We start from the raw sequence: 21473 nt of genomic DNA, 5'->3' as shown, positions 1-21473 counted from the left end.
AAGGGTAAGATGGTAGCAAACCTGGCAACCGTAATGTGACATCAGGAGCCCAGAAAGTGGGCCATAATGTCACTGCACCCAGCCGTTGTTCATTTGTAGCGTTAACACACCACCTAAAACCACAATTGTCCTTCGTCTGTACATTTCTTCTCCAGTTTCCATGACAGCGGCATCCACACTGGTGGCCTTGGTGATTCCGGAAGTCAAAATCCAATATTTAAGTTCACCTACAGTTTATTTTCTTATTATTTTTCCTTAATCTGCTTTTGTCTATTTTTTTTAAGAGATATTCCTGTACACAATTTTTGCAGCTCAGCCAATACCCACTCTGCTTTTATCCATTATCTGAAATGCCCCCTTTTAAAGGTGATTCCAAACATTTTCAGTTTGTGATTCATTAGAACCAACATATTATGGAAGATATGTAGAATCGAATAGGTCTCTCTCTCTTTCCTCTACCTGTAGTAAAAGGATGCACTGAGAACAAACTACGTGTGTGTGTGTGTGTGTGTGTGTGTGTGTGTGTGTGTGTGTGTGCGCGCGCGAGTTTTCACATGTGTGTAAGAGAGAGAGTCGTTTCATTTAAATGTAACACAAAGAATGGGACATCTGCAGCCTACTGTTTTTTCTTCTTTTTTTTAAAGGTGCAGAGGTGCTACAGTTTGGGCTATGTCCTTCGTCAGAGATAGGCTTTTGACTTTAAGTGTTCAAAAATGTCTTCTTTTTTAATTGAAATCTACACATAGGTAGCTATAGTGTATATTCTTATTCTGGAGATTCTCATGATTAAAAACACGCATGCTGCAGTAATATGTCAGTGACTATGTGTGTGTGAATGGTTGCATTCTGAGGCTTGATATTAGAAAAAGTCTCTTATTCATAGCTACTCCTAAGTATCAGTCTTAAAGCGTTGAAGTGCAAGTGCAGTCGAGATACAGGCAAGAATTAGCACGGGAAAAGCTAGAGGGGAACTAACTCAACTATCCTATTGGTCTAAACTAGCCTAGACTCTATCCCTGTTAGTAAGGCAGGAGTGTTAGTGTGTGTTTGTGTATTCTAAAATACATTTGCCTAAGCGTCTATCTCAGCTTAATCAGTAAGGTTTTAGCTAGTGTGTGGGTTTCTAAACAGTGTTTCTATCAAGAAGAACTCATGTGGGTAATGGTGATGAAAGAGCAGCAAGGATGAAGCAGATGTCCATGGACCACTCCTTTGCTTTTTGTCTCTTTCGCTCTGTTCCCCCAGATAAAAGAAAAAAAGAAAAGAAAAAACATTTGATATTTTTTGTTGATGCTGTTGTTGTTGTTGTTGTTGTTGACACTTTGTTGTTGTTGTTGTTGTTGTTTGTGTTTCTCTGTGGCTATGCTACAAGATGGAGGGGATGGGGGAGTGGCATCGCCTGAGGCCAGGCTGCTCAAAGGGCTCGAAGGTGGGGTGAGTGATGGGGGTGAGGCGCAGTGGGGCGCCCGTCAGCCCGGAGATATTATTGAGGCTGCGTGACTTCTCATAACCCGTGGCTACATGAAGATGACAAGCACAGGTACAAGGGTCAAAGGTTAGAGTGGTCATGAAGGGGTCATTCACATTAGCAAATCAAACAATTCAGCAATAATGTATTTTTGTGACATGGTGAAGAAAGTTGAAAAATGTGTGTAATGTGTGTGTGCAATGGGATGGAAATGCAGAAAGTGATGTGATGATATATTCATTGGTGTTATGTCATGACAGCATTGCACATTACAAAATAGCAAATATAAAAGCATTTGTTACAGTTACAAGCATTTGTAAATGAAACAAAGTTAAAGAAAAAAAAGAAAGATAATTCAAATAAAAAAAAAAACAGCCCAAACCAGGTAATAATATTGAGACCAAAGGAGGAAGTTAGACAGACAGACAGATGGACGGAGGGACAAACAGATGGACAGACAGACAGAGACAGGACAAAACAGGAAGATTGGTTACGAAAAAATCAGCTACCAGTTGCCACAGTATCCCTTACACACATACTGTAGGGGCAGCACCTACATGAACCGTGTGTGGGGGAGGGGGGGATGCACTAGTACAGTGGACGCACACAAACCACCTTTGATATGACTACATCCCATAACATTGTTGTGCTTGTTCATCCACTGGACTACCTGCTCTGAGATTCCCAAAAGTCACATCATGGGTGTTCCACTTTGTCCGGGAAGAAGAAATACAGCCAGACGTGGTGGTTTAGTGATTTTTGGGAAACTCAGAGCATCTCAGGTGGGTCAAATCATCTGGAGCTGAGCTCAGGTAGAAATACACATAGTCCTCCATGCAAACACTCCAATAATAAAACAGCAACTATTCACTGGAGACATTTAGATTTCAGAGTCCAGGTGTTTTAGCTCCTGTCAGCCCCTGAGGACAATGGGCTTAACAGGGAGTAATTTAAACAGACATACACACAGATTTACTGACTGAAAAACAACACTTTCTCTAATGTCAGGGTCAATGGACAGTATGTGTTTCTAATTATTAAGAGGGTAAAAAGTGTAAATGTCCAAGCCATGCTAGCAGCTCTGTGAGGCTGTACTGTATATTATGGCTGCAGCGATGCTTTGAGCAAAATGCTAACATCAGCATGCTAACAATGCTAACATGCTGATATTAAGCAGTTCTAATGCTTACCATGTTCATCATGTTTAGTGTTTTGGGCTTTTTGACGGGCAGGTTGAAATAGCAGGACGTGGCAAAGACTAGGTGACTGTGGGACAACTTGTTTGCTGAGTTGTATTCTTGAGGAATGTGCTTGAACTTTACATACCGTATGTCAAGAACACCTGGATATTCATTGTTTATCATAGCCTGACATACCCCCATAGTATTTTTCATGGCATCTTTTCACAAACACACACACAACACACACACAATTATTTCCGATTATAAGGACTTACCACAAGCTACCCAAGTGTGAAACGATGGTATGCTACTGTAGATAACAGAAGTTTGCATGACAACAACCTTGTTTTGATAAAATATGTTTTATCTGCGATCTCAGGGAGAATAAATATACACTACCCACGATCCTAGAGCCAAAACAGTTTGCTACAGTTGCCTAAGTCATATTGAGGGAAAGTGTAGTCATATGAAAAAGTTTGGGAACCCCTCTCAGCCGGCATTATAATTGACTCTGCTTTCACAAAAAAAATATAAAAGTGGTATGTCTTTAATTTACCAGGAACAGCTAAGTACTGGGATGTTTTCCAAACAAAGATTTTTTGAAAAGCAGTATTTGGTTGTATGAAATAGAATAAAATGTGAAAAACTGGCTGTGCAAAAATATAGGAACCCTTGTGGTTTTGTTGATTTTAATGCCTGTAACAGCATGTAAAACTGATGACTTTAAACACAAAGTTGGTTGGATTATGTTGTTAAGCCTTGAACCTCATAGAAATGTCTGTTTAATCATGAGAAAATGTATTTTAGGTGCCTAAATGCAAGTTGCACTTCTCTTTGACTCTCTGCTGAAGTGAGACAGAATGGGATCATCAAAACAGCTCCCAAAAGATCTGAAAAACAAAGATTGTTCATTGTCATAGTTTAGGGGAAGGCTACAAGAAGCTTTCCCAAAGGTTTCAATTGTCAATTTCGACTGTAGGGAACGTTGTCAGGAAATGGAAGGACACAGGCATAGTGGCAGTTAAACCCAGGCATGGAAGACCAAGAAAAAAACAGGAGCGGCATAGGTGGAGGATTGTGAGAATGGTTGCACACAACCCACAGATCACCTCCAAAGGCCTGCACGAACATCTGGCTGCAGATGGTGCATCTGTACATTGTTCAACAATTCAGTGCAATTTGCACCAAAACATCTGCTTTTTATAAAGACCAAATAACTTAATTTTTGTTTCATCAGTCCAAAGCATTTTCTTCCAATATGAATCTGGCTTGTCTAAATGAGCTTTTGCATACTCCATGCAACTGTATCTGTGGCGTGGGCGCAGAAAGGGCTTCCTTCTCATCACCCGGCCATACAGATGTTTTGGTGCAAATTGCACTGAATTGTTGAACCATGTACAGATACAAAATCTGCAGCCAGATGTTCTTGCAGGTGTTTGGAGGTGATCTTTGGGTTGTGTGCAACCATTCTCACAATCCGCCGCATATGCCGCTCTTGTACTTTTCTTGGTCTGCTAGACCTGGGTTTAACTGCAACTGTGCCTGTGTCCTTCCATTCCCTGACAACGTTCCTTACAGTAGAACTTGACAATTGAAACCTTTGGGAAAGCTTCTTGAAGCCTTCCCCTAAACCATGACAATGAATAATCTTTGTTTTTAAGATCTTTTGGGAGCTGTTTTGATGATCGCATTCTGTCTCACTTCTGCAGAGAGTCAAAGAGAAGTGGAACTTGCATTTAGGCACCTAAAATACCTTTTATCATGATTAAACAGACCTTTATATGAGGTTCAAGGCTTAACAACATAATCCAACCAATTTTGTGTTTAAAGTCCTCAGTTTTACATGCTGTTACATGCATTAAAATCAGCAAGACCACAAGGGTTCCCATATTTTTGCACAGCCAGTTTTTCACATTTTATTTAATTTCATAAAACTAAATACTGCTTTTCAAAAAATCTTTGTTTGGAAAACATCCCAGTACTTAGCTGTTCCTGGTAAATGAAAGACATACCACTTTTATCTTTTTTGTGTGAAAGCAGAGTCAATTATAATGCTGGCTGAGAGGGGTTCCCAAACTTTTTCATATGACTGTATCTCTTTTTAGTCTTTAGCGCAAAGAGCAAAAGTCTGAGGACTCAAATCATCATATTAGCTAAGTAGCATCACATTTATACATACCACTCAATTGTACATTTCAAAGGGTACATTTGGCACTATCTTATGATCATGGTAGAGGCACACTCAATAGAGCCTCAGTTCAAATACTGATACAACTGACTGCTTAAGCAATTTTGACATTGTGTGGTGCATGTCGGAACTAAGGTGTGTTGTAAGGTGTTGTTTAGAAACTAATTTGAACTGGAAGTTAAGTGCTAAGGGGCATCTTGACCTTGCACCCTCATCACAATTGCTTCAACAATAAAGAACTACAAATCAATATCTACACAACCCACCAACACATGATACATCAGATTTGAATTACTCAGCAACACTTATGCGGAAGGATTTACCCTTGTGAGGTTAGTCTGGGATTAGTTTACACTCTGTGGAAACTAAAGTCGGATGTTGCATTTTAAGGAAGTGAGGCACTTATCTAAGACCACATGCAAGGGCAAACTCAGTCAACAGTAGGCTTACCTTGCATAATTTTCTTCTGAGTGAGTTATTACCTTTTTTCTGAAGCTTAAAAGATAATGTATACCTATCTTTTGAGTATCAAAGCTGCTCACCTATTGTAGGTCTGTTGGGGCTGAAGAATACACTTCAGTAACACTAGACTTACTGAACATGTAACCACTTGTAATACCTTAATAGCATTTAATCAAAACTATTATAAATCCCCCTTTGAATGTAGACAATAGGCACTAGTTGATTTCCTGTCACAGTTTCCAACCATGGTCTCCGTATATACCTTGGTGGTACCCTACAATATATTGTGTACTATAGTAAGCATTTTGTGGTGCTAGCTTTAGCTGAATTGGCCAAAAGGAATTTCTCTGTGAGATTTCCCTTAAACCCCAGGAGGCAGTCTGGCTGCTGGATATATCGGTGACAGATCTGGGTCACCATGTTCTACGGACCTGGCCATTCAAGGCGACTGTACATGTGTTTGTGTGTGTGTGTAGCAAATGGGGGTTAAAATATGAAAGTATTTCACATTAGCCGTCATATCCGAGAACAGTTCCCATCAGTCAACAGTTTGTGAGTGTGTGTGTGTGTGTGTATCGTTGCATGTTGACGGTGTAAAAGCACACATTGTGCTCTGTTTAAATAGCTGTGTTTGCAACGTCAAGTCCTGTAACCACAGAAATAAATCAGCAGCACTGCGGCTCTTAGCTGATTGGGACACGCACACACACAGAGCAAGGCAGGGAGGCGGTGTGAGATTGATTGGAATCAATAAACTACAGCTTTGAACATACAGCAGGAGTTTAATGTAATTCGTGATCGGGACTACTACCATCAGAGACCTCGTGAATATGATTCACATTATGATCAGAGATTTTCCCGACAAATATTTACAGCTAATAGAAAAACAGGAGCCAAACACATTATTGATCAGCACTAGAATGTGTTGGTGCTTAAAAGATTCCAATGCAGCGTCTGCTTCTAGCGTGGCTCTCACTGTATATACACGGTCACGTTGAAAGGTGCTTATCATCTATATTGAGCGCCTCTCTGCAGTTTGCTCTGCAGCAGATTCAGCTCCAGCTCTGATCTGCTGCTTAATGCGCCTGCTGTCTGCCTTTGAACCTCGTCTTATATTATACTGCTGTTTTAATTGATACAACGTCTGTTAGTAAATGAATAGAAGTGCAAATGGATCCACCGTCATGCGATCATAAGGAGTTTAATCGAGATAAACAGTAGGTGGCGCCAATGCTCAGGTGACGTTAAACCATTGCAGGAGAATAGGTCATTAGATTACGCAATTAAGTGAGCGCCAGTCAAAGCTGGCTAAATGATACTGTCCCCATCACACAACGTAAATCATATATTTTGGTCTACCATACATTTTTCATCTCTTCAGTAAAGAGTGGATTTGAGGTATGTTTTCTTCAAACTAGCATAAATGTCCATTCTAACTCAAGGATGAACTGGATACATTTTAGAGGTCAAAGGTAAAGGTCACCAACTTCATATCTCAAGAACGCTTTGAGGGATCTTTCGTTCAATTTTGTGCAAACTCACACTTGGACTCGAGGAAGAACTGCTTAGATTTTGGGTTCAAGGTTATTGTGACCTTCAATATTGTGAGCGCATATCTCAAAAACTCTTTGAGGGATTTTCTTCAACGTTTGCACAAATGTCGACTCTGATTCGAGGAATAACTGATTAGATTTTGGAGGTCAAAGGTTAAGGTCACTGTGACCTCATGCCACAGGAACACACTATCTCAAGAACGCTTTGAAGGCTTTTTGTCAAATTTGGAACAAACTCACACTCGACTTTACTGGAGGCTAAACTGATCACATCTTGGAGGTTATTTTAGCTTCTTGGTAGCTTGACCTTCTTAAAAAATTGCCCGCCACCACTCTACTTTCACTGTTCCATTGCACTTATTTACATTTTGCTTTTACCAATATAACAACTTCAGCACCTTAGTCGAGCACACTGATTATTTGGGGATATTTCAAGATTTTGTCAAAATATTTGTGTTGCCACTTTTTTACGGGCCAATTAAAAATAATTGGATGGAAACCTTTCTAAAGTGCCTTATAAAACTAGCTCGCTCATATTGTGTTTGACCCACATAGCTGGAAAAGTAAAGGGGGGAAAGGCAGAGTATAGAGAAATGCAGTTCTGCTTCACATCCCAATCCGTGCTGCAGGTATTTCGCTGATGAAGTCTGGTGGAAATCCTGTGTTGTGTCATCAGTGATTCATTTGTAATTAAATGTATAACTTGCTCAACCCACAAACAGCATAACATGCTGATTCACTCATGTGAAATAGGTGTATCCATTTGAATTCTGGATGGCCAATATTGGCTACGAGTTGCACCAATAGGAATTATTCTGTACTTCTTAACATAAAAAGTAAAAGTTCTCAATATACATTGATTGCAGTATTGTATTAGTTAGAGAGAAGTGACTGAATATAATTCAGAATAAAGTCAAATAAACTTTAAAAAAAACAATCAAATGCCCATTGTTTGATTAGTTGAGTGGCACATGATTTAGAACATAAGCAATACAGACAAGCAATTCCATAAAGCTGGGGTACTTTGAGAAACAGATTTTAGAAAAATTTGAATGGTTTCAAATCAAGGCTGTAGGGACTACGATATTCCAATTTGTCCGTCTCTAATTTGGGTCCAAAACTGCTAGACAACAATTCCCATAATGCAAAGTTATATCATGCCTTGCAAATGCAGGCAGAAAGAAATTGAAAACACTGTTTGTGTGTTCAACTAAGCGCAACCAAGCCATAATCGTACTTAGCTAGGGTAAGCGAGTTCCAACAAACACAGCCTTTTAAAATGTATAGTTATCAAGATAAGATCTTGATTGAGTAAGATCATTTCTGGCCTCCATAAAAAAAATGTATCTTAAAAACAAAACTACTTTAATTTCTTATTGATTCTCTTTAAAGCCAAAGCAAGAAGCTAAGCGAGCGCTCACAGAATAGCAGCATATCCGTTAGCCTTGCTGTGCTAGTGACTTGTTGTACATACCTCCATTCAGTCAGACTTTAGTAACACAACGCAGGGGGAGGGACTGAGGAGGATAGCCTGAGAATGGGATGGATACACCAGTGTTAGAATGGAATGGGGAGACACCAGGAAGGAAGGAAGGAAGGAAGGAAGGGTAAGGGGAAAGAAGGGAATAGGAATGAAGGAAAGAAAGGAGAAAGAAGAGAGGAACAAGGGATGGTTGGAAAAGGCAGAGTAGGGAAAGAGGAAGTGGACGCACAGGAGTGATGGAGGAAAGTACATGGGATGGAATGAGCTGAAGAGAATCTTGTGTGAAACTTTCAAACACCAAACATCTCCAAGTACGAATGAGCTAATACAACATCTAAAAAATAAAACAGATTCATGTACCATCAATTCAGAATGTAGTGAAGAACTATGTAGGCCCTACTGTACTCACTGGATCACATTTATATTAACAGCAATATGTATACATCTAACGACTGTATATGATACATTGAACCATAATGTGTTAAATGGTGAGGTTGGTGTTATTCTATATGACTACTGACAAATCCCATAAAAAGATCAAATCCAACTAAGTGTTTCTCAACACTTTATGCCCTGTGGCTGTCAGCTCAATGACCTTGGGTTCCTTCTGTAAATCTTTAAAAAAAAAACTGGCTTATACAATGTAAGTTTTATTTTGGTGATGGCTCATTCAGTTTCATTGTGAGCATGTTAGCATGATGATAACATTTTCATAACCCTGGTGTGCCTAATTATATAGCCTATATAGAAACAGATGGTCACTGTAGTTTTTTAATAGACGCTACTCAAACGAGATGAAATAGTGCATTTGTACAGGTCATTTTATTTTATTTTTTATTTTATTTTTATTTTTTATTTACGTGATGCAGGACAAGGTCATTTTCAATGGCAGCTGATATGGTGCTGGAGTGAGTATTTCAGGCAGCAGGACAGTGTATGTGGGACTGGGTCAATATAGCTACAGTGTGTGTGTTATGTGTGATAAAGGAGCATGTCACCAGGTGCAACAATGGCGCTCGCTCATGTGTTTTTAATTCAGCACTAAGGTTCAGATGACCTCAGGTTTTGAGGATACACACATACTATGTTTGTGTATATATTCATATAGTTGGTTTGTTGTTTTTATGGAAACAAATACAGAATATCACCAGCCTTACTTTTAAATTCAACACTTACTCATGTTAACTCGTGACCTGCTGCTAGAAATTGTGAACCCATAAGGAAATTATAGAATTCACTTTACAATACTTCCAAAAAAATGCTTAATATTGCTGTGATTAAAGGTGTTGTCAGCGAATCTGGAGAATTCTTTTTGCCAAATCACTTTTTTGCCTTTATCAGTAAATATATACCCTCCAGTGTTAATACACAGCCTAGGTTCTGTAAACTAACATGCTGCTAACTACGGCGGGGTCCTTTACTTAACATACCCTTAATTCAAACACAAGTTTCCAGAGCCTAGGCTATGTGTGAACACTGTTTTTTTTCTTCAGCGCACACAGTATGGACAGGTAGCGGATCGTGGGGAGATATTCACTGATTGTGACAACAAGCGTTCTCCAGAATCGCTGACTCCATCTTTTTGAAGAAGAACAGTTGCCTGATTTTAAATCACAGAATGTCTTGTGTGTTATACAGTATATGATCTGTAGTCATAATGAGGGATTAATGAAAATGATGTAGGGAGAGGGAGAAGTGAAGAAAGGATGGTGGTAGAAAGAGGATAATAGGGAGACCGAGGAAGGGTTTGGGACAGGGGAAGGCTTGAGGGCGAGGGAAATACACAGACAAGGACAACAAGGGCAAATATAACCCCAACAACAATCTGCATGCAATATACTGTATATAATATCAACATGTGTTTCAGTTTTCAGCCAAATTATGTTTAGCTATTAAGTAATAACAAAAGCTTCATACATATTAAACAGAATGAGGTATAGAATACCTCAAATTTCACTTGAAACCACATGTGGATATGAGATTGTCAGGAGATAATATTTGCATCAAATACAGACATATAAAAATGCAATATGACATTACCAAGACACCGAACCATAGTATAGAAAAGTACATAACATGCATGTATGGGATATATGTGACATAGATCATTCACAACTCAGATAAGAAGAGGAGAGAAAGACCAAGACGACAAAAAAACACAGACACACGGGAGTAGAACATGGGAAAGAAAAGAAAATGTACAATATGTGAGGAAGTCCCATTGCTATGTCACATAAAACACAGTGACACACACAAGATCACATTATGAACACACAGATGAATACACAAACCAATAGGGGAACACAATGACTGTGCAGAGAGAGAGAGAGAGAGAGAGAGAGATGCAGAACTTTTACAAGGATGCGTCATGTAAATGATCTAATAATGAAGGTCCTGCTTACCCAAACAAATTAAATTGAGACATAGGACAATATTTCCCTGAATTGCAATGTTATGACATTATTTAAATGTGGGGGAGGGGAAAGAGGACAGGGACGGGGGACGGGGGGGTATAAAAGTATATTATGCCTAATATTACATAAAGCCTTACCTTTTATGTACTTGTTTATTTTGTTTAATTTTACACATTGAATTTGCATATATATATATATATATATATATATATATATATATATGCAAATTCAATGTGTATATATATATATATATATATATATATATATATATATATATATATATATATATATATATATATATATTTAGCAGCCTGAGGGACCAAAACAGTTAATGACATTCACCGGACATAAGTTTGCTGTCATCATTTTAGCCCTTAGCTCATAACACTAAAGTGAAAACCATTTGGAAATAAGCACGAAGATTGCAAAGAAAGCATCCAAAGTGTGATGTTATAGCATGGAATTAGAGTCTTATACTTAATTTTGTTCTCCTCATATTATTATAAAACAAGTGTAGCTGCCTATAGGGACTAGTAAGTAGAGCAGGTGTTGCCGGTGAGTTAGAATTTAGAGTATTTAGACTCAGGGAAATAAGATGGACAGCCCATTGTTGTCTGGGGTCCTGTTGCCTGTTTTTTTAATAGAGGAAATACCTGCGGGTGTGCACACACAAGAAAAGGAACTTCTTAGGAGGGTCAATACTTTCTGGAAGACGGAGTAAGAGGCTAAGAGGTTTGAAGGATTGACCTGTGTTGAGTTACCAAAGAAAATCCCTCAGACCACACAAAATGGAGGAGGGCTTGTAGTCCCTTTGTGATCTTCAGTCATTCAGAACAGAAAATGAAAGACTCTATAGCTGGGCTCTGCCTCAGGACTAACCAATGACGCTAGATGTGAGCAACCAGTATACCTCTCAAGAGAGCATAAGTGTTCCAAATTTTAAAGTGCCTGTTTTAAATGATCCCTTAATACAGAAGAATGGATCGAAGATATTCAAACCTGCATAAGGGGCAGACTCATGTCTGACGTTGATAAAGCTTTGTTTGGATATGACCATTTGGAGGGGGAAAAGCCTCACACAGAAATGTAATTCTGACCTATAGTTATGTTAAGAGTAGGCACTAACTAACCCTTCTTCGGCATACAATATGATTTCTCTATTTCAATGTGGTCTACACAAAAGAGCAACTGTGTCATATATGTTGTTTGAGTAAAAGTATGGAGGTCTGGGTGGAGAAATGGTTTGAGGGCGTTGGGCTGTCATGCTTTACACCAGAGTTCACCTTACTCTACATGTTTACAGTGTATAGGCCACAATGACTATCTTTCTGTTACCTTCACCACAATGTAGATGCCATGCTTAGATAGTGTTAAAAACGTTGTTACTGCACTTAATAAGTGGAATCGTCCAATATCAACATTCTTATTTGCTGAAACCTGGTCCACACACAATAAAATATAGTGTTCTTAGCAAGACATGTGACTTGTAATAATTTGAAATTCACAATTTCCGCTGTGTGCGCCCAATCCACATAATCGAAAAATGTACAGTATCCTTAGGCAACATGATACTCTTCCTGACTCGAGTAGGGCTCAACAGTTGTTTGTAGCATTCAGGTAATAAAACAATGTGAGTGCACTACAATAGTCCTTAGGGGATTCTGACCACCAGTAATGATTAAACAGTACTCCAAAGGCCAGCAACGCAAAAACGGTGCTGTGAGATAAATAGAATGAAATAGGATTTAAATAGAGCATATTTGAGTTGGTATGAAATTGCATGTTTGTGGTAGAACTCAAGGGAGATGGAGTGATAGATAGAGAGAGGGAGAGCTCTCCACTCTGTTATGGCGCATGCTCGCAGCATATCTTCTTACATCAATGAGCCTCTAAGTAAGACTCAAGAGTCAGTTCAGGCCGATGGTATCTGTCCGTCAATGAAGTGAATCAATACTAGTTCTACTAAGAACAAGGAGGAGGCGGACAGGAAGAAAAAAAGACAAAAGAGAATTATGAGAAGAAAAAAAACAAGGGGAGACAGGACGGCAGGCAGAGAGAGCTTGAAACACAAAGCAAGGGAGTGATTAATGCAACATTTCATTCTCGACCTCCACCCACTCACTGATTAAGTTTCCCAACCAAAGGGGGAGGGGGGTATAGACGTGTACAGTATCATAATGCAGAGTGTGTCTGCTGCCTTTGAAACTAATGCAGTCAGGAGGGTGTAATGTGCAGTCTTGGCCTTTGGAGGCACTAGCACTGCACCAAGGTTCATTCCAGAGCTGCTTCTCTGCAGCTTTTTTTTCTGCGGGAACAAGCAGTGCTCTGCTCTATGCATCCTATAGCAGAAGGTGACTGATAATGTATCCTGTTATGTTCTTTGGCAGAGAAAACCCTGAACAAGGTGTCGCGTCACAGAAGGACACATTGGTGGTGTGATTGTTTCTTGGAACAGAGGGACGGTACTGTGACTATATTGAAGGTCTCAGTCCGATCATGTGTAGAGACAAAAAGGCTGGATACCTTTCCTAACCGGCCACACTCAAAGATCAACCCTACCCAAATAGTCAACTAGTCAAATAGTGTCTAACATTAATATGTTAGTGCTGCATGTTTATGCTTTATGCTGCTGTGTATGTGTGTGCTGCATGCTGCTGTATATGTTTGTGTTGTATGCTGCTGTATATGTGCTTTTATTGTAGGTGTGTTTGTCCTGCTCTAATCTACTGTTTTGTGCACTTTCCTATAATGTTTAATGTACGCTGTGTTTTATTGTCTGTTTATTTTATTGTTTGTTTGTTATTGTCTGTCAATTCATTCTTACTATGTGTTACTGTATTTTCTGAGTCGACTATGTTGTTTTTTAATCTTTGTTTATACGTGCATTTTATTTCTGTAATTTTAGGATGCCTCTTGAATATCTGGCAGGGGACAAGATGTGTAATGTCCCTGAACTAAACCAATAAATAAATAAATAAATAGAAAGATGTTGATATTGGACGATTCTGAAAAAACCCACATGTTTAATGAAAATGTATTCTTCACATTCAATGTCAATTCTATAAAAGTATTGATTTTCAAAGAAAGAGAGCAATCCGGGCTGAAGCAACTAAACTATTAGACAAAATATGGTAAAGGGATAGGCAGCCCAAAACCTTGGCTAAGGTTTGGAAAAGTTTGTGTCTCAAGTTGACATCAGAGCCTATCAAGACTCACTGTTAATTTATTTAACAAGACAATGTATTTTTTAGCTTAACCTACATTTTTTATTTATTACAATTTCAGCATTCCAGATACAGTACTTCCTGTTGTTAGCCCAGTCATCTTGCATCTTAATTATTCCCTGACCTCTAGCAAATTCCTAGGACATTTTTAAGCAAGTCATTGTCATCACACTAAGAAACCTAATGTGGACCCTTTGTCAATTTGCAACTACATACTCATCTCCAAAAAACATATAATTTCATACCACTTCTACGCCGATGATACGCACTGATACATGGCCAAACAATCCTCAGATCCCAACAGCCTAGCCAAACTCACAACTTTCCTGTCTGATATTATTGAATTTAAAATGGGTATTGCTTATTACTTGATTGTCTGTCTAGGTATAGAACTACATGAATATTAAGATCTGTTGATAGAGCCCTGCTTGTTATCCCAAGGTTGCGGATGGTGAAAAAGGGTCAACGGGGAATTTTCTTTAAGAGCGCCAACACTTTGGAACTCTCTGCCAACTCATTCAGACACACTACTTCCTGGTAAATTGCTTCTTAAACTTTAATTTGTGAGTGCGATATTTGTTTTTTAAACCGTAAAACATAATATTAACATAATATCATCAGCAAACAATTTTCCTTGCCTATGTTGGTAATGAACAGTTTTGTTATCCACATAATGGTTAATTTAGATTCACCCTGCCTGGTTAAAAGCAAAAAGGGCTTGTTAGTCTTTATGAATGAAGGTAAAACTAAATACTGTAGATTGGTACTTTATTCAGCAGGTTCTCCTACATAGATGGAGCATCACCATGGCTTCCGGTTGAGTGAACGCTGGCGCGACTAGCTGCCGCTGCTCTCCGGTTATTTTTAAAGTTTTTATGTTTCTATGCCTCGCTTTCAGCAGACTTCCTACCCATGGTGAAAGTGCTACTGTTGATTCCTACCATGGGCCTAGTATAAATGCAATTTGTTTTCTATCGGCCTTTGAACGTTCGGTTTTACGTACCTGGAATACCTGGCTACTGCTACCGCTGCATCGGTCCAACAGCCCGTGGATCATGATGTGGATCTACAACCTTGCTGTGAGCTCTGTGCTCTTGTGGACTGTCCTGTCTCTTCTAATAAATCCAGCGTCAACCTTGATCCAGTACATGAGTGCGGAGCTCCTCCAACTGCGGTCTCACTACCGTTCTGCTCCCCCGTCAGTACTGCACCGCTTTCCCTACATCGCTCGCCGGAGGTACACCCACCGCGGAGCCGGACGGAGTTATAACATCGATGACTCCACTGCCATACAGTCCATCTGGTCCTCCGGCCACCGCCAGCCTCCGAAAAACACCGGCAGGAGGGTGGACCACAGCGCGTTAGCTAGCCTAGCTAGGCCGGCTAACGTTGGCTTCTCCAACCAGCATTCTGACGTCAATTTTGGACTACTAAACACCCGCTCTCTTACTGGCAAGGGACAACTACTGCAAGACCTCCTCCTCGACCGCAAACTCGACTGTCTCTGTCTTACTGAGACATGGCAAACTCCTGATGATTTTTCTCAGTTGAATGAATGTACACCACCTGGGTTTGTTTACACCGGAAAACCTCGTCTCTCCGGAAGAGGAGGAGGTCTCGCGATACTACACCGCGAGACTTGGAAGGTCGCTCATGTTACTTTGCCTGCGTCGCAGTCATTCGAGGCTGTGGCTCTTCAATTAATTGGACCTACTCCCACAGTTTTAGTCAACATTTACCGCCCACCCAAACATAACAAGGACTTCATTGATGAATTCACCACACTTCTCACTCACATCTGCTCACTCTCATCCAATATAATTCTGCTTGGTGACATAAATATTCATTTAGACAACAACAATCTTGCATCTACTAAGGACTTCATTTCATGCCTGGACAGTTTTGGTCTCACACAATATATTGATTTCCCCACCCACTGTAAAGGTCATATCTTGGACTTAGTCTGCTGTTCAGGCATCACTCCTCAAAATTGCTCTGCTGCCGACCTCCCCATCTCTGACCACAAACTTGTCTCATTTAATCTATGTCTAACATTGTCCAAAACCAAGCAATCCCGTGTCATATCCTTCCGTAACATAAAAAATATCAACCTAGCTGACCTCACAACTGGCATTGAAAATCTCTCCATTATCACCCCCCCATACACCCCGGATCAGTTGGTTGATTTGTACAATCATGGTCTCAAATCTCTGCTCAACTCACTTGCCCCTGTTAAAACCCGGCCTGTCTCATTCCCCCACTCTGCCCCCTGGTATTCCCCCCATCTGCGCCAGTTGAAGGCCAAAGGTCGTCAGCTGGAGCGTCTTTTCAATCGCACTGGACTCACTATACATAAACAAATGCACTATGCTCACATCGTCCATTACAAAGACGCCATTTCATCTGCCAAATCCCAATACTTTGCAGACATTATCAGTTCTGGTGCTGGGAATACAAGGGCCCTGTTCTCAGTGGTCAAAAATTCTCTCCACCCCCCTGATTTCCTTCCACCTCACTTCTACTCCACTGACCACTGTAACTCCATAATGGCATTTTTTGAATCTAAAATATCCTCCATCCACCAGCAACTGACCCCTCACACGTCTAGTCATCCGCCTCCCTTTGTTCCCAATCCCCCCCTCTCCGCACCTCTCTCCTGCTTTCAACTCCCCTCAGCGACTGACTTAACAAAACTCATCCGGACTTCCAAACCATCTACCTGCCAACTTGACCCCCTGCCATCCTCCCTGGTTATAGCCTCCCTTCCCTCTCTACTTCCCCTGATAACAGTCATTATTCATTCCTCTCTCACCTCTGGTTCCGTCCCATCCCAGTTTAAATCTGCTGCTGTTACACCGCTACTGAAGAAACCTGGTTTAGACCCCAACATTTTCAATAACCTCCGCCCCATCTCCAACCTGCCATTTCTCTCAAAAATTCTGGAAAAAGTAGTCACATCACAGATTCAGGCCCACCTCTCCAACAATAACCTCTATGAACAGTTTCAATCCGGTTTCCGCCCCCGTCACAGCACAGAAACAGCACTCATAAAAATCACTAACGACCTCCTGATGGCAGCAGACTCTGGACATTTATCCATTCTCATCCTCCTTGATCTGACAGCAGCCTTTGACACCATTTCCCATTCCATCCTCCTCGACCGACTTGCCTCCATTGGCATATCCGACACACCCCTAGACTGGTTCCACTCTTATCTCTCTGGCCGCACTCAATTCATTCAGTTAAAATCATTCTCATCCCATACCTCCCCCCTCTCCTCCGGTGTTCCCCAGGGCTCTGTCCTTGGCCCCATCCTATTCATCATCTATCTCCTCCCACTTGGTCAAATATTCCGTCAACATCACATTAATTTTCACTGCTACGCGGACGACACCCAGCTCTATGTCTCCTCCAAACCTTCATCCACCCTCCCACCCCCCTCCCTCTGTGCCTGCCTACAGGAAATCAAATCCTGGTTCTCCTCCCATTTCCTCAAACTTAACAGCAACAAAACAGAGATAGCCATCATTGGCTCCAAATTCACACTCACCAAGCAACCCAGTTTCACCCTCTCCATTGACAACACCTCAGTTTCCCCCTCCCCTCAGGTTAAGAGTCTGGGTGTCGTCCTCGACAGCACCCTATCATTCCATACCCATATCAACAACTCCATCCGGTCCGCCTACTTTCACATCCGAAATATCAACCGCCTCCGCCCGTCACTCACTCCCAACAGCGCCGCTATCTTGGTCCACTCTCTAGTCACCTCACGCCTGGATTACTGCAACTCCCTTCTGTTCGGACTCCCCCACAAACTCCTCCATAAACTCCAGCTGGTCCAAAACGCTGCTGCTCGTATCATCACCAAAACCCCTGCCATTTGTCACATCACCCCCATCCTGCACCAACTTCACTGGCTCCCTATCAAACACCGTATCGAATATAAGATCCTCCTCAATACATTCAATGCCATACATAACCTCGCCCCCCCATATCTGTCTGACCTCATCCAAATCAATACTCCCACCCGGTCACTTAGATCCGCCACCTCCATCAACCTACACGTCCCCCCAGCTCGTCTGTCCACCATGGGGGCTCGAGCTTTCAGCCGCTCCGCCCCACGCCTCTGGAACAGCCTTCCCCCGGACATCAGAAATATGGACTCACCTCTCACCTTCAAATCCCACCTCAAAACACACTTATTTAGGCAGGCATACTCACCCATGGACTGACAATCTGCTGCAAGCTCTGTGCTTTTTAAACTTGTTTTAATTGTGTTTTTGCCTTTTTTATGCATGTTAGGCGACCTTGAGTGCCTTGAAAGGCGCCATACAAAATAAATGTATTATTATAACTAAGGCTTGGCTTTCCATGTGAATTATCACATATTTTCCCCTTAAACACATGAATTGATAGATTTTATAAACTGCTTTTTTGGAGGTCACTAAAAAGACACTTTACATCTACATATGCATCGATATGGATCAAAAGCCAAGCCTTGACCCAAAATGCTTTGCTGCACCATGTCCCAAAATTCAGGCTGAACGCTGTTTCCATGGCAACATCGGGGAGATAACAAGGAAGCGAGAGAGCAAGAAGATACAAGAGAGAGAGGTAATAATCATAGGATAGAAAAGGACCTGAATGACCAAACCTAACATATAAAAAGTAAGATAGATAGATAGATAGATAGATAGATAGATAGATAGATAGATAGATAGATAGATAGATAGATAGATAGATAGATAGATAGATAGATAGATAGATAGATAGATAGATAGATAGATAGATAGATAGATAGATAGATAGATAGATAGATAGATAGATAGATAGATAGTCAGACTGACAAAGCGAGAAATTAAGTAGGAGTGAAAGGTCCTCTCAATTGTTTGACCCTTTGTGACTTTTCCCTTGAGCCAGAATCACCAAAAGGTCAAAGCACCACACTTCATAACATAAATCCATGACGGAGCTACAAACCACAAGGCTCTCTCTGGCAGAGGGGCGGAGCAAAGTTGGATGTTGAAGAGTTTTCTGAAGGGGTTCATGTTACGTTGCTCTCATTTTTGTCTGTCTTAGTTCAACCTTTTTGAACCAGAGCTAGTAGCTTGCGCCCCTGTCTTATTGCTTGCTCATACAAAGGAATGATAGCCAGGAAAAAAGTGCAAGAAGAGCAGAACAAAAAAAAACAGCGCTACAATGCAATGCTGCCCTTTCAGAAGGCCCCCGAAATGCTCAAGTCTTTCGTTCTTTCCGCCCATCGCAACCACAGATCTGATGGTGTTGGATTACAGTGACATCCGTGACACTAAAATCTGTAATTAATCCCATCCAAGTACAATCTGCGATAATGTCACCGAGAGGCAGGGAAGAAGGTAAGAGGAGTGTCCTCTAGGGATTGGAAGAGAGCCCTGGTGGCACTTTTAAAGCAGAAGCCTGCCGACCATTTTGAAACGTTGTTACCTAAGTATTATAAGGTCATATCTGGCATCAACATATTTTTTTTTAATGAAGTGAAGTGCAAACACGGTAATCCATAATGGTGTTCTTTGGGATTTTTAAGTCTACTTAAACTATACTAATATTAGTATATCACAAACCCAATTCCACCCAAATCGGAGAAATGTGTGAAATGTATTACAAAAACAGAATATTATGATTTGCTAGACATTGAAACCCAATGTTTAGTTGAAAATAGCACCAAGACATTCTATCAAAATGTTGAAACTGAGAAATTTCAATGTTGTCTGTTTTGACATTTTACACAACACCCCAATTTTTTAGGAATTGGCGTTGTATTATACTTTCATATAATTCCATCTACAGTGTGATATTAACATCTATTCAATTTCCATGGAAATCAAGGGACGGTTACTGACAAACTACCAAATAGAACCTTATAAAACCAAATGCTAACTGAACTTACAGAATGATTAAGTTCCATCTGTCTTTGGTCCATCGGATGATACTTTCTAAAAAATCCCAGGACTTTTAAGTTGTACATTCAAAGCACCATGGGAGTGTCGATTTATATAAGGTTGAATTAGACTTCATAACAGTTTAGCCAACTGGGATCTCAGAACTTGGACGCCTTGTAACTAATAACTCCCCTCAACCCAGATAGAACCTTATAATACCAAGGTCACAACATGTGTGACTGAATACTTGAGATGTGCTTGATTTATCTTGTCAAGGATTAGCCACAAATGTGAGAAGACAATTTTAAGAAAAGATAAATAAAGCAAACTTTTTCCCCAGAGGTAGTCATGGTGTTTATAGTGGATTTGAAGAGAGAAAGCTAAATCCCAGTTCACACCAAAGAGACGCAACGCAATGAAAAGACACTGCTTGAGAGTTGCAACCCGGGCTGCAACGCCGAATCATGAACATAATTAAACGCAACGCGATGGCTGTCAAGGCGGGAGCCATACAAACCTGTCAAAACAAACATGGTTAGCGAAAGCGATCGCCTGGCAGTGTTTGCAGTAACTTTTATCAATAAACAGTGAAGACTCGAGCAAAGAAGTAGAGGATTTGGAGCTTCAAATAATTAAATAAGCTGATCCTTCTTCTCCTCCATTCAGAAATTAGCCATGGTTAGTATGTCCTACTCTGTGCTGTTTGCTGGTTGGCTGTAGAGAAATTACGGAAAACTGCACTTGCCGATTCACCTAGATAGATCTTTTGAGATTAAACGGGTTCCAATGGCCTGCTGCAACGGGGTATTTCAGACTGCTGCAACTCTTCTCTGCAATGTTCTACAAAGGTTGAGTTGCGGTTCTTTGGTGTGAACTGGGTTAAAGAGGCCATTACATCACAGCAAACAGTGCCACCACTATGCTAGTCACCACAGCCCTTCGAAGTTGTGTTGATACTTACCTAAATGTGTGCATGATGTGTGTGTCTTTTTGGGATTGGAGTTTTGTCTGCCTTTCTTTTTGCCTGCCTGTTCAGCTATGCGGTTGTCCCTCAAAGATCCTGCTTGGGTCTCCTGTGTTTTTTACCTGTCTCGTTAGCTAACGTGGACCTTCGAAGCACTGCAGTAGTCAGTGTTCCAGCCCAGCATGACAGAGAGTCAGACACATTTTTTTCTTTGAATTGAAAGTGCAATGGGAACTTTTTTTAAAACCTTTTTGTGAATCAGTTGTATACCAAAAAGGATCGAATAAGCCCGAGTCCGTAATGCAATGGTAAAACTAAACAGTGCTCTCTGTGGGCTGTGCTGTAAAAACTGACTTGAGCTCAGTTCCAGAGAAGAGGACAGACGAAACCCACCAACCAACCTATCAGCAACCAAATCTCACTGGCCTGGCACCGCAGTCGCTTTCACTCTGGCACACGTTTAACTGAATCCCCATTTATCCATTTATTTTTCATTCTGCTTTTATTACATACTTATGAATTGGTTTGGATTCCAAATAATCTAATCATGTATTGATCTCAATAAAGAACAATACATCCTAAAAATCTGCAAATCAAGGCAGTTGTATCATCAAGTGC

The 21473-nt window shown here is 40.6% G+C and overlaps 1 protein-coding gene across 2 annotated transcripts in view; it reads right to left on the bottom strand.

The window, feature by feature from the left end:
• Nucleotides 1–1365: 1365 nt before the first annotated feature.
• The window catches only part of LOC307263188 (voltage-gated potassium channel KCNC1-like), a gene marked incomplete at both ends in the record, with an annotated part of 64737 nt that continues 44629 nt past the window's right edge, over nucleotides 1366–21473 (bottom strand). For both annotated transcript variants that reach the window (XM_080044269.1, XM_080044270.1), the window contains one exon: nucleotides 1366–1517. In XM_080044269.1, coding sequence (XP_079900395.1) covers nucleotides 1366–1517 — 152 coding nt within the window. The remainder of the gene's footprint in view (nucleotides 1518–21473) is intronic.

This window comes from Ammodytes marinus, assembly GCF_949987685.1.
Source record: "Ammodytes marinus genome assembly, chromosome: 16".
In the NCBI taxonomy this organism is placed as follows: Eukaryota; Metazoa; Chordata; class Actinopteri; order Uranoscopiformes; family Ammodytidae; genus Ammodytes; species Ammodytes marinus.
Note: the sequence above shows the minus strand (reverse complement) of the source record. Positions and strands in the feature narration are given on the sequence as shown.